The sequence below is a fragment of the Helicoverpa zea genome, chromosome 14 (assembly GCF_022581195.2).
Source record: "Helicoverpa zea isolate HzStark_Cry1AcR chromosome 14, ilHelZeax1.1, whole genome shotgun sequence".
Classification (NCBI taxonomy): domain Eukaryota; kingdom Metazoa; phylum Arthropoda; class Insecta; order Lepidoptera; family Noctuidae; genus Helicoverpa; species Helicoverpa zea.
Genome location: NC_061465.1, coordinates 5,039,942 through 5,053,430, shown reverse-complemented (window position 1 = coordinate 5,053,430; position 13,489 = coordinate 5,039,942). Strand labels below are relative to the sequence as shown.

At 33.7% G+C, this 13,489-nt stretch overlaps 2 protein-coding genes across 2 annotated transcripts; one reads left to right on the top strand and one right to left on the bottom strand.

The window, feature by feature from the left end:
- Positions 1–938: 938 nt before the first annotated feature.
- LOC124636546 (putative nuclease HARBI1) lies at positions 939–3,726 on the top strand. Its single transcript, XM_047172676.1, has 6 exons — positions 939–1,033; positions 1,133–1,304; positions 1,492–1,682; positions 1,846–1,981; positions 2,108–2,249; positions 2,548–3,726. Exons 1-6 carry the CDS (start codon positions 939–941, stop codon positions 2,940–2,942), a joined length of 1,131 nt encoding a protein of 376 aa, XP_047028632.1. The 3' UTR covers positions 2,943–3,726.
- LOC124636547 lies at positions 2,940–4,663 on the bottom strand. Its single transcript, XM_047172677.1, has 5 exons — positions 4,493–4,663; positions 4,279–4,411; positions 3,940–4,122; positions 3,794–3,863; positions 2,940–3,460 (listed from the first exon to the last, which is right to left on the bottom strand). Exons 1-5 carry the CDS (start codon positions 4,540–4,542, stop codon positions 3,006–3,008), a joined length of 891 nt encoding a protein of 296 aa, XP_047028633.1. The 5' UTR covers positions 4,543–4,663; the 3' UTR covers positions 2,940–3,005.
- Positions 4,664–13,489: the final 8,826 nt, after the last annotated feature.

The following is a 13,489-nucleotide window of genomic DNA, read 5'->3' as shown; positions in this document are numbered from 1 at the left end:
TATTTTTTCGTAATTGTTTAAGTAGGTATATTTTGAATCACTAACGATACACAAAATAGTATCAAGGCTTAAAGTATATCTTAACTTCAAACACGTCAATTAATGTATACTGACACGACCTTAATTAGGTAGGTACCCTATATATAACGACAGATACAAAAATGAGAACATCAACAACAATACAACGCGATAACAATTTGAAATTTTAACAAGTACATAACGAGATGTTTCGAGTTTATTCTCATGCGCGAACATTCTTCGCAATATATCGATATGAAAATTTCGCCAGAACACATCGATCCCTGAAGTTGAGGCACGTTCCGAGTACCACTCCAACTTATCGAGAGCAAACTTTATTGAAAAGAACCGATTTTAGGAACTTGCTTAACTCGAATAACGATAACAAATATTTAGGTTGGGTATTGTTGTTATGTATCGATTTATTTAAAATAGCACGTTGTGTTTTGTATATTTATACTTTGAATTTGTTTTCTCTTGAGTTCAGTAGCCCAAGCACGAATATTTGCGAAAAGTTATTCGTATCGAAATCGAGTAACATTTGTATGAGAATTGTACAGCGCCCCTATCGGGCGTAAAAGGAAACAAAACATGGCAGCACGAATGATTTTGGCGCGCTGTCGTATCGAAATCGAAACGAGATGGTAAACGAAACTCGATACTTATAAACAATTGTGAGATTTTTGGCAGCACGAACATTCTTTTGACGTACGGTAACGTAAACTCTCGAAGGCTGGCTATCGAGTATGGTCGAAACATTATTCACTTGAAAATAGTCCGTGAGAAAGGTTTCGAGAAGTGTAAAAATATAGTTTTAACCGTGTTTATGTTTTGTTTAGAGTTAGTTTTGTGAATAAAAGTGTTTTAAAATTATTGTTAAGTTATTGGAACAATTAGTAATAGCTTCAATATAATTTAAAATGCAAAGACCGCCACTGTATGAACGTAGTACCGCATATTATTTTTTGGCGGCAAATTTAATAGAAAATTATGGATATCAATCACGAGAAACAAGGTAAGTAATTAAATCATATTTTATTTATTTGCGTACCTATTGAATTAATGTGTTTGAAAAAAATTGAGTTAATTATATGTTTATTTTTAATCATTGTAGAGAAATTACGCGCAGAGCAAAACTTAGGAATAGAATTAACCCACTGGACATAAATGAAACCGAATTTAAAAATAGATATCGCCTAAATAAAGAAGCTTTTAAGTTCCTCTGTGAGCAACTTAAACATAAAACATCATTAACATCGAGTTCTAGAATTAGTCTAGAACTTAAGGTAGGTACCTAACCACTTAGATTCTACATAAATATACCTATTCAATATCTTCTACTTGTATTTCAGTATTGAAATGGAAGTGTATACCGAATTGCAACTTATTTAATATGACAAAATAGGTATCTATAAAGCTAATAGTAAATTGTTACATCCTTAAAATCAAATAAGTAAATATTTTATGTTTCAGGTTCTTTGTGCATTATCTTTTTATGCCAATGGTTCATATCAGCGAATAGTGGGAATGGCTAAATATTTGGGCCAAACAACAGTGAGCAAATGTGTGAAGGAAGTCACTGATGCTCTTGTAACTCCTGCAATCCTTAACACCTTTATAAGATTCCCCAGTACTCGAGCTGAAAGAGACCTAGTAAAAAGCAAGTTAGTATGAACATTGTGATAGGTATCTATGAGGGGAAATGTATCTAAGTATTTTTTTTGTAGAAGTACGTTTAAAACATAGTGTTATTGTATACTTTTTAACATTAATTTCTAATACTAACATATGATTGCCTATTAAAATATATTTATTTTTGTCTTACAGCTTTTTTGCGAAGTACGGTTTTCCTGGAGTTATAGGATGCATTGATGGATGCCATTTCCATATTTTTACACCCAGGAAAGAAATTGAACATTTATTTTATTGTAGAAAACATTTTCATTCATTAAATGTACAAATGGTAAGCATTTCGTTTTTTGTAACTATGTATGCGATTGAGCACTACTAATAACATACTAGCATTATGTATGTACCACTTTACTATGGTATACCAGTGTACCTACTAATGGTTTTATCTTTATTTTAGATATGTGATAGTGACGGCCGAATTCTAAATGTGAATGCAAAATATGGAGGAGCCACCCACGACGCTTTCATATGGGAAAATAGCCTAGCTAATAACTACATGCAGGAGTTACATCGAAATAATGAACATGTATGGTTATTAGGTTAGTAACAATCAAGTAAATTCATCCATCTACATAAATAATAAAATTGATTTGCCGAATATATTTGTAATTGTAATCTAATGTAGACGTATAATTTTCAAACGACTATTCTGTAAATTGGATAATTCTTTGTTGTGTTCGTTTTAGTCAGGAACACGATTTTTACTAAACTAAAATAATTAAAAAAATCGGGTAAAAAATATGGGAACACAAAGTTTGCTAGGTCAGCTAGTTTACAAGATAATTGAAAATAAAAAAAGATTGAATATTTAAAAATTAAAGTTTTGAATATTTACAGGTGATTCCGGCTATCCACAACGCCCCTGGTTAATGACACCAATTCCGGATGCTGCTGAAGGGACTCCAGCATACAAATACACAGCAGTCCATGGAAAGACGAGGGTGGCTATAGAAAATACTTTTGGCCGATTAAAAAACCGATGGCGTTGCTTATGTAAAGATCGCACACTCCACTATGGACCGGAGAAATGTGCAAAAATCATTACTGCGTGCAGTGTGTTGCATAATTTAGCCCTAAAATTTAACGTACCCGAACCGGAACCAGAAGAACTCCAAAACATATCTTTATCTTTTTCTGACCATCTTTTTCAGGAAAATGGAGGAGATGACTTACTTAGGGGAAGGGCGATGAGGAATATTTTAGTAGATAGAATTAATAGATTACACTCATAACTTTAATTCTTTATTAATAATTTTAAAAATTGCATTTTTGAACAATTAAAAAATAACCTTAATCTAAGTTTTTTTTTCCATACACCTTACAAAAACTTCCATAGCCTCTTTCATAAAGTCCAACCATTTAGCCTGTAATCGCAATTCATCATCTCTTTGTCTCACCCTTTCATGCATCTCTAATTCTCTCACTCTCAATTCATCATCTCTTTGTCTCACCCTTTCTTTCACCTCTAATTCTCTAACTCTCAATTCTTCTGTCCTAATCCGCAACCGCTCTTTCTCTAATTCTTCATAGGCCCTATCACGCTCTCTAGCATACTCCTTTGCCTTTCTATCTGCTTCTAAAAACATTTTTCCTATATGTTGTTTGGCTTTTTTTTGTGGTGGTGGTTTCCACATCTCCTCTTCATGTATTTGAGGATCAGTGGATGGGAGAACAGGGGTTTCATCTCGTGGACTCGGCGGTCTAGGGGGAGCCACTGTTGGCTGACTACTTGTGCCCGGAATATTCCAATCTGTAAAACATTTTATTAATGTTAATTTGACTAGGCCTTTTTCTTATTAGCAGAAACTTGAGTTCTCATAGAAAAAACATTTACTGTGTAATGTGATATTTATGTCTAAATATTTTATGTATAAATTTATTGGGATTTATGTATAAATATTTTTTTTTCAAGACTTGACATTGAACAAACATTATGATGCTTTTATGTACCTAATTTATGGATGCATAAACATACATAGCAAATATTTGTAACCACATTAAACATATTTACATAAATTGATTAATTTATAAAAGTTTTAATTTAATTTAAAAAAATTATTATAAAAGTAAAATTCATATTTACCTATTTCATAGTCATCCACATGTGCATCAGGAACTCTCATCTCTGATGGTTGAGAAATTTCAGCAGCTTCCTGAAATTAAAAAATAATAATTACTAGTTAATAAAGAAAAAAAACAATTTTAAAAATAGGTAAGTAAGTAGCTAACCCGTTGAAACCCTGCTTCTTCCACCACCAAGCCAGTAGCTGCCTGCACTCCAATTATCTGCATGACTCGGTTTTCTAAATCAGTCAAGGATAATTGAAGTGCTGGCCCTCCACCAGTGCCACTAGCAGCCCTATTAATTTTGGCACACTTCTTCTTGCAATTATTTTTGTAATCGCTCCACACCTTGAATTAAAAAACAATTATTTAAGCAGGAATTCCAAACAAACTTACTTCACACAAAGATATTGGATACCTAACTAATTAAAGCAGACACTTAAGAGTGACTTTATTCAAGTGCCCCAACAACAAAAAAAAATAGCGTCACTTGAGTTAACATACCTTGCGCCATTTCTCCTCAGACCTTGATTCGCCTGTGCCTTCACTATTTAATTGATTTGACAACTCCTTCCATTTCATATTTATGAAATTGCGACCTCGTGGGCCGCCTGAAGGTTTTGACAAATCTCCGTTTCTGGAATAGAAATAGCATTGCACTTAAAATACTTCACACTAAAGTTTATGCCACTCAAACTTATTAAAACTGTTTACTCACGCTTCCATGAATTCCACCATCATTTCATACTGCGTCTGACTGGTTCGCATAATTATTTATTATATTAAAAGCACTTTGTAGCAAAAAAAAACAGAAATACTTTTGTTGTGTAGCAAAACATAAACAAATTTGGCGCCATTACGCGCGTCGGATGTCAAGTGGGTGCGTTCGGTACACGTCATTTAAAAAAAAAAAAATCTCCGTAACTATGTTATATTGCTAAAGATAATGCCATTTTATAATGTCTAATAATTAACTTTGGGTCTCTTCTTTATATAACATTCAGTTTTTATTATAATTTAATAATAATAAAACGTTTAATCAAAGGTGAAAAAAATATTAATAACTAGAGTTAGTTTTCGAACGCACGATTCATTCAACATTCGTTCATTTTGCTCACTATGGCGCGTCCCTATTTACATTTGCATGACGTCACATTAGAATTCGAATCGAGTGTTCGATAGTGCTTCGAATGTGGTTCGTGCTGCCTACTATCGACAAACTCCGTTTTCGAATCGAGGCCTCGATACATTGTCGATACGAATACGTTAGATATTCGTGCTTGGCCTACAGTTATCTGTAACTATTATTTATCGATATTATTTGTAAAGTAAATCCACCATATAATCAACATATTTAAAATAACTTTCAAAACAAAAGCACAGAACTACATATTTAAAAATAGGAACATCAAGCGCCATTACGCGATTTAAACATAACGTTTCGAATCGCACACGCCGAGAGCGCAGCGAAAACAAAATCTAAAAAACCTGAACGAAAATATGATGCTGCAAGAATTTCTGATATTTGATTTTCAGAATCCCTGCGTTTGTAAATCTTTTTATTTGACACGTCGCTGGGTGTCATTCCACTGTGCACACATCGCCTTATTTGCGTTGGGGACAGATGTTTGACACTTCAGTAGCCCAAGCACGAATATTTGCGAAAAGTTATTCGTATCGAAATCGAGTAACATTTGTATGAGAATTGTACAGCGCCCCTATCGGGCGTAAAAGGAAACAAAACATGGCAGCACGAACATTCTTTTGACGTACGGTAACGTAAACTCTCGAAGGCTGGCTATCGAGTATGGTCGAAACATTATTCACTTGAAAATAGTCGGTGAGAAAGGTTTCGAGAGGTGTAAAAATAAAGTTTTAACCGTGTTTATGTTTGTTTAGAGTTAGTTTTGTGAATAAAATTATTGTTAAGTTATTGGAACAATTAGTAATAGCTTCAATATAATTTAAAATGCAAAGACCGCCACTGTATGAACGTAGTACCGCATATTATTTTTTAGCGGCAAAACTAGAATATTATGGATATCAATCACGAGAAACAAGGTAAGTAATTAAATCATATTTTATTTATTTGCGAACCTATAGAATTAATGTGTTTGAAAAACAAAAATGTTATTTATATGTTTATTTTTAATCATTGTAGAGAAATTACGCGCAGAGCAAAACTTAGGAATAGAATTTACCCACTGGACATAAATGAAACCGAATTTAAAAATATAGAAATAGCATTGCACTTAAAATACTTCACACTAAAGTTTATGCCACTCAAACTTATTAAAACTGTTTACTCACGCTTCCATGAATTCAACCATCATTTCATATTGCGTCTGACTGGTTCTCATAATATTTATTATATTGAAAGCACTTAATTATTTGTAGCAAAAAAAAAACAGAAATACTTTTGTTGTGGACGTGTAGCAAAACATAAACAAATTTGGCGCCCTTACGCGCGTCGGATGTCAAGTGGGTGCGTTCGGTACCCGTCATTTTTAAAAAATAAAATCTCCGTAACTATGTTATATTGCTAGAGATAATGCCATTTTATAATGTCTAATAATTAACTTTGGGTCTCTTTTTTATATTACATTCAGTTTTTATTATAATTTAATAATAATAAAACGTTTAATCAAAGGTAAAAAAAATATTAACAACTAGAGTTAGTTTTCGAACGCACCATTCATTCAACAATCGTTCATTTTGCTCACTGTGGCGCGTCCCTATTTACATTTGCATGACGTCACCTTGGAATTCGAATCGAGTGTTCGATAGTGCTTCGAATGTGGTTCGTGCTGCCTACTATCGACAAACTCCGTTTTCGAATCGAGGCCTCGATACATTGTCGATTCGAATACGTTAGATATTCGTGCTTGGCCCACTGATCTTGGGGCACACAATGTCACACTTGTACGGTATTTGGTTATCATTTTTGAAATTGGAACTAGTGAACTAATAATAAAATATGTATTTTCTATTTATGGAATTGTGTGAAAATAGTTTTTATGCATAAACAGGTCGGGTGTCTAACGTTCAATATTTTATGTCGAATATATGCACAACCGAAAACAAAATAACTAAAGTAATTTCAACCTCTTTGCAATGTCAACAAGATACCTGTGTGTTTCGTAAATGGAAACTTTGCTTAGCAAACTGTACTAATTAAGTGCACAGTGTGTTAACCAGTATTTCAAGCTACAAAAACTTGTTTGATATTGACATGAGCAATTTTAATTGCTTTTTATTTATTTTATATTCAAAATAAAAGAACAAACCAATAATCAATAATTTTGCAAAAGTGTTTTTACTATAAAAACCGCAGCATCAAAGTTTATTCATTCGGTTTTCAAATAAAATAAAACAAGTTTTAACTTATAAAATCTACGTCTCGCTTTTAAAATCAAACATGTATTTCGTTGAAAGAAATTAAATACAACTTGAATAGAACTACGTGAAACTTTCTTATTTGTAAACGTTATTAGGTAATTAACGTTGAACTAAATAACCGTCCTGAGCATGTAATCCGAGACGACCTTACAAAGTCGTTTGTAATTAAAATTCTCACTGAATAAAGCCATAATTAAATCTGCAATGTCAAAATTATATTCGGAGACGACGCTATCTCGAAGAAAAAAGATTTTAAATAATAAGTACGCAGACTTTTTTGCTCAAAGTGGAGCGTCGTCGGCCCACTGGGATATCTTTTAAAAAGTTGTAGTTTGATGACCCTGTTTTGTTATATTTGAAACCAGACGACCTATAAATGGCGTTGTATAGCTTTTAGTCTGTAATGAATATTGATTAGTATTCTGGTCACAGAGGACATATAATGTCTATTTAAGAAAAATATAAACAGACATTCTTATTATTTCAAACGTACATACCCAATGACATTTACTACCCGGGAAAAAATCAAGTGACAACACCTGAAAATTCCATTTAAACACTTTTCTTATATTTCTTTTATTTTCACTAAACTTCTGTTACGATGCAACACCTTGTTCTTGAAAGAACAATGTGGCGTTGATCTACGTATACAAGAAAATCATAACATTCAAACAAAAGATATATGCGTCAATATTTCAAACTTGGGTGATTTAGTGGCGCGAACAGTACAGAACTTGTTCTCAAAAGATTCATATCAATTGACGAAAGTTTACGCGGTAAATCACGAGACTATGACGTCACACTCATGTCTGCATCTATTTGTATGTGTGTACGAATGTGTGTGTGTTTGTGTGTGTGTGTGTGCACAATATTGTAATCCTGCACGTGGAAGTTGCATTGATGTTGTAAAGGAAATTGATAGAATGGAGTTGGAAAATAATTTCTCGTTGAGTTTGTAACGTTTCCCGAGCAATTTACTATCTTAAAGTATCGAATCCGATTGTGGGTTTCTTTATTGTGCGGCTACACATTTGCGTCGATTCAAATTTAATAAATAAGTATATCGGTAATTAATAGACCCGCATAAATAAAGATTAGGTTAGACTTTAATAGCATTTTAAATAAATCACAAAAAAATCTATTAAAAAAAAATTTCAATTGAATCCCATCATTGTTTTACGGAGATGTTCAAGGGCCATTTCATATTAATAGAATTAATACAAGTTACTAGGATTTCCCTCGCTCTAATAGTGGGATAATCACGCATTGTTAACTTCTAAAGCATGCAACAATGTGGGTCGGATGACACATTAATTAATGCTAAATAGAATAAAGGTGTCGACAAACGGTTGGGACCTCCTTTTGATTTACAAAGCACGAATCACGGTGTGGTTTAAAACTTTTTGGGACAATGGGATGAGTGTTTTTAGAGGTTCCCTTGATGTTTGTGTTGCTATCAAGTTGCGAGAATTTGTTGGCAAAGAAACATATTTTACGACGATGAATACTCTCCTTGCTTCGTTGGCGTGGAGTCACGGAACTAAAGACATTTTACTAAAACGACATTGACCTAAATATAGGTATACTTTTTATATCAATCAAAGTAATCCATCAAACATCTACCAATGTAATTGTAACGTTTACTTTCACCTTCACATTGTAAAAGATCAATCCGGAGAAATCGGAACGGGACGAGCACAAGTAATATTTAAAAATCTCGTTAAATTAATGACGTATTCACCGAAAAAACCGTTCATTTTATCGAAAAAGGCAGTATCTGAGTTCGTGGAAAAGACTCAATCTTGTTGACTGGTATTTTTTCGGGTCCCATCCTAAATTGATATTTAATCATGTTTCAGAGATCACTGGTTTTGCCGGGGACGGCTTACTAATCACACTGACGAACTTTTTGTTCACGTTGACATCTACATTGTATATTATTATTTAATCAGACGGAATTCGAGTTCGTAAAGTTGACGTGTCTAATTTTACATACAGAATTACGTAGTCCGTTAAATGTTACTTTGTGTAAGAACAACACAACGAGATCAAACTCTAGCTGAGAACAGGTAAAAAGAATACAATGTTGATTACCGTCTGTCGTTTCAGGAGTTTATCAAGCATTTTGCATCGCTACCCTGTACTTGAATAGACAAAGCAATTTTGGTACGTACCCTTACTATTTACCTACAAACCTTAATAATGATTGTCCAATTACTTTACAACCAAAACCAAATAACTGAACTAATTAGCCGTCTATAACCACACACTCTTATTTAGATTTACCAAAATTAAAGTTCGGCCATTCAGAGAATGCGTTCCTGACACGTCGCGATTGAACTGACGACGTAACTTTGCAATGGCGTTGCAGTTACGATAAAAATATTTTTGCTGGTTGTTTACCGTTTTAACAATTGAGGAGCATTAAAACAACATTATTATATCAATAATCAATGAATGTAGTTACGTCGTCAGTTCAATCGCGACGTGTCAGGAACGCATTCTCTGAATGGCCGAACTATAGTGAAATCAACACTGCAAACCGAAATATCTAAACATTGTTTATTAATTACCAACAAATTATTGCTATCCAAATAATTTGCTATACATGTTAATTAATGCAAAGTAACCTTATACAGGTAGGTAGCCGCTACATAATTAAACTTGGTCATTGGAGCCCTCAATTGAAGCGAACTGTGCACAAACTTAATAGCTAGGTAATTACGATTCGATGGCTGTTGGGTACTATAGATAATAAGCATTATTGTAGCGGCCAATACTGGACGAATATTGGTTCAAATGTTTGTTTAACATCTGCTATTGTCACCTCGTCCTTTAGGTATTTATAACGAAGTATTCGTTTGCAATGTTCTACCCCAAGCCAGTTGCGAAAATAGTCGGAACAGATATTTCTATAGGTTAAGGAAAGCTTGAATATATTAAAATATTTAATAAATGCCCACGTGAGATAATCTTTGACGAAGTCCTTTATAAAATCCACGTTTGTACAGATTAACCCACTTGGAACCCTACTTACCCCCGACCCACCAAGGCATTGTGCACACAAAGGCTTTGCATAAGAATAAACCTATAAACTTACACTAGGACGCTTTCACAAAGTTACCTTTTCCTTTAATATATTTTCGCAGTAACCAGGTTCTATTTGAATTCATAGCACACTCTGGCTGTCATCAAAGTTTGGAGCATCAAAAAGAATTTGTGGCGTAATCGCTTTTCGCTTACTGATTGCACACACACAAGCTAAAGGCGAATTCGTAAATATTACTCGAATATTTGTTCGAGTGATGTAAATCGATTGAAAGTATGACTGTGGAGGGATGTCTTGAAAGTCAAACGTACGGCAATTGAAAGACGTTTTATCAATGATCTCTGTGATACCAGGCTTTATGTCCGTAAATAAACATAAATTAATTCATGATTTATAAGCTAGAAGTTTGATGTAGGTACCTATTCAAAATATTTACATTAAAACTGGTTGATTATGATAGGTCTTGGAGAAATTAATTAAAAAATACTGTTATTTACATCCATACGAGTAATGTCCATAGGTAAAAATTACACAGTAATAATAAAAAATTCTACTGAAAAGTTCATATCAATGAAAAATATCGAAATTCAGCGAGTTATGGACGTTAATAATTTATTTCGCTGAATTTTTACGTCGAATTCATAAAAATAATATTTGTTATCAATGTTGAAATTGCACTTCAGAAAAATATTGAAATGAAAGTGGGAAAATTACGTCATAAAAGTAATACTAGTGTTACTTATTATTCATTGTTATTGAGAGATTAATTTAAAAATCGTATCTATATCTGTCGCCCTGACGTCATCAAACATTCTCAACTTTTCTCATTTATACTTATTGAGGGCACGAATAGTATAATAATCCTAATGCTTATTACATTTAAGTCTATTTTGCATTGTACCTAGGAGTTTTTTCTAAAAACACAGTGTTGGAGAAATCTTTTAGAGTTTTCAGTTATATTCATTATACATTTAAGTATTTTCATAGATGACGTTTAGTGAGTAATTGTGGCACCAGTACCTATTTTGTTTTTCTTAAACCTCGCACAGAGCTAAGATGAATGAATGAAGAAATGAGGAATGGCGGGCTTCGTAGCTTTGTTATAAGCTAGAGGAACGAAAGCTCAGGATGAGATTGATATAATTTCAGTGAAATTTAGAAAATACTAGCGACCCGCTCCGGCTTCGCACGGCGTAACAGTATTTCCCCACTATTTGGTGTATGTTATTGTACATATAAACCTTCCTCTTGATACACTCTATCTGATAAAAACGCATGAAAATTGGTTGCGTAGTTTTGAAGATTTAAGCGTACAAAGGGACAAAGGGACAGAAAAAGCGACTTTGTTTTATACTATGTAGTGATTGCGGAGAAAGTCCATGCTTTACCAGTTCTATATTATTTATGAAACTCTGGTCTAAGTTAATGTTCTAATCACAGCAACAACTATTTCTCAAGTTTGTCCAAGCAGAACTCAAACTTTAAATTAATAAAGTTGATGTTAGAAGGATGTCTGTATGTTTAAGTAGACATAGATTAGCAGTGAAATTGGAACAGACAGGACACATGACGTTCATTAATCGTGATAGTGCCTAATTATCTAGTTATGCCAAACCAGTTGATAATTACTATGAATAATTCATGTGCCTATTCATTCATTGTGTGGAGATAATATGTAGTGGCTGTTGTGTGGCACAAATGCAAGTAAGTTTGACGTTTTATAATTTTTATACAACAACTTTCTCGTCATTCTTTTAACTTTTTTATACCTACTAATTTGTATTAATTTTTTTTTATTCCAAATCTATCTATTACCCTACGACCATCGAGCGATTTGCCAATTGTATCATGTTTCACACGACGCTCACAGAGGTTGACCTAACATAGGCATATTGATTGTATACACTCTCACCAAACTCCCTGCTATTTTCACGTCATAAAACACTCCTATGGAGCTGTAAAATAGGTTGTGTATAACTTTCACTAATGGTAGTGGCATTTTACGTGCGTAGTCCAGTTTACGCCTATAATCATTCCAAATAAGGTAGAAAGATTTACCGCAAACCGTAAAAACGTGTACTTAATCGTGAATCGATCCCTCGGGAACGCCAAACGTGACCGGAGTAAATGACTGTTTTCAGGGGTCCGTAGGCGGACAACCAATGTTATTTTTTGGTTTTGATTAGATCAGTTGTAATGCTAAGAACGCACTGCGCTTCCTAATATTCCGAAATTAAAAGTTGTATGACAAACATTGTATCTAGAGGAATATTGAAATGATTTATCATCGTTAAAAAAATTGCTCTAATGGCTGCACGTTTTACTTTCCATTAACTGAAATTAGCAAAACTATCATGTTTCAGTTATTATTTTGCTTTTTTATCGAAAATGAAACTTTCATGTAAAATATTATTCATGTTTGAGCAAATACACATAACAGACATACAAATACGCTAGACAAGAAAAACACAGACGTGTTGAACCTTGAATACGAGAATCAATCGCACGCTTGGTATATTCCCTTTTTGTATCTAGATTTGATTTATTCTGGTGATGTAACAGAACTTGGGCTTACACGTGTTTTTATTCGACAGTTTATAGTATTGTAGATAGACGAGAAATCAGATGAACGTTCTAACTTCGTAAGTCCGACGACCAGTCTTACCAAGGAGTATTGGGTTGCTCGGGTTTGAGGAGGTCAGATAGATAGTTGCTCCTTGTCAAACACTGGTCCTCAGCTGGACCCGGTGAGACTGGAAGCCGACCCTAACATAGTTGGAAAAGGTTCGGGAGATGATGATGATTTGGTAAGTACAAAAACCCGAATTGACAACCTCCTCCTCTTTGCAAAGTCGGTTATTAAAGTAGGTATATTCGACTGTTTTCTAATCACTTAGCAATCCCTATGGTCACATTATCGATGGCCGCGTATGCCGATAATTATTGTAGGTGCTCCAAGTCCATTTATTAGATTGATACGATTAATTACCATTTCAATAATTGCTGTTTATTGCGGTATTGGTGTTTAATTTTAATCATATTTACGAGATGATGAAGTAGTACTGCAAATTCCTAAAGTTATGGAGGTATTTTAGTACTAATTATAATATAGAAAAGATGATTTTCCGTAGATATCAAATAAAATTAAGCCAAAAAGTAACTACAACAAAGAGGCAAGTCGTAATTTCCTACTAAATGCCAACTTACCATTTTTCGCGCAATATCTTGTTGACGTAGAAAAGCGCATTGCAAACAAAATAGACCACA

Bases quoted from the DNA above. Each gene is read 5' to 3' on its own strand.
- LOC124636546 (XM_047172676.1), top strand. From the start codon at position 939: ATGCAAAGACCGCCACTGTATGAACGTAGTACCGCATATTATTTTTTG. The intron at 1,305-1,491 runs GTAGGTACCTAA...TTTATGTTTCAG, and splicing joins GAATTAGTCTAGAACTTAAG to GTTCTTTGTGCATTATCTTT. The intron at 2,250-2,547 runs GTTAGTAACAAT...GAATATTTACAG, and splicing joins TGAACATGTATGGTTATTAG to GTGATTCCGGCTATCCACAA.
- LOC124636547 (XM_047172677.1), bottom strand. From the start codon at position 4,542: ATGCGAACCAGTCAGACGCAGTATGAAATGATGGTGGAATTCATGGAA. The intron at 4,412-4,492 runs GTGAGTAAACAG...TTTCTATTCCAG, and splicing joins ATGGTGGAATTCATGGAAGC to AAACGGAGATTTGTCAAAAC. The intron at 3,864-3,939 runs GTTAGCTACTTA...TTTTAATTTCAG, and splicing joins AAGAAGCAGGGTTTCAACGG to GAAGCTGCTGAAATTTCTCA.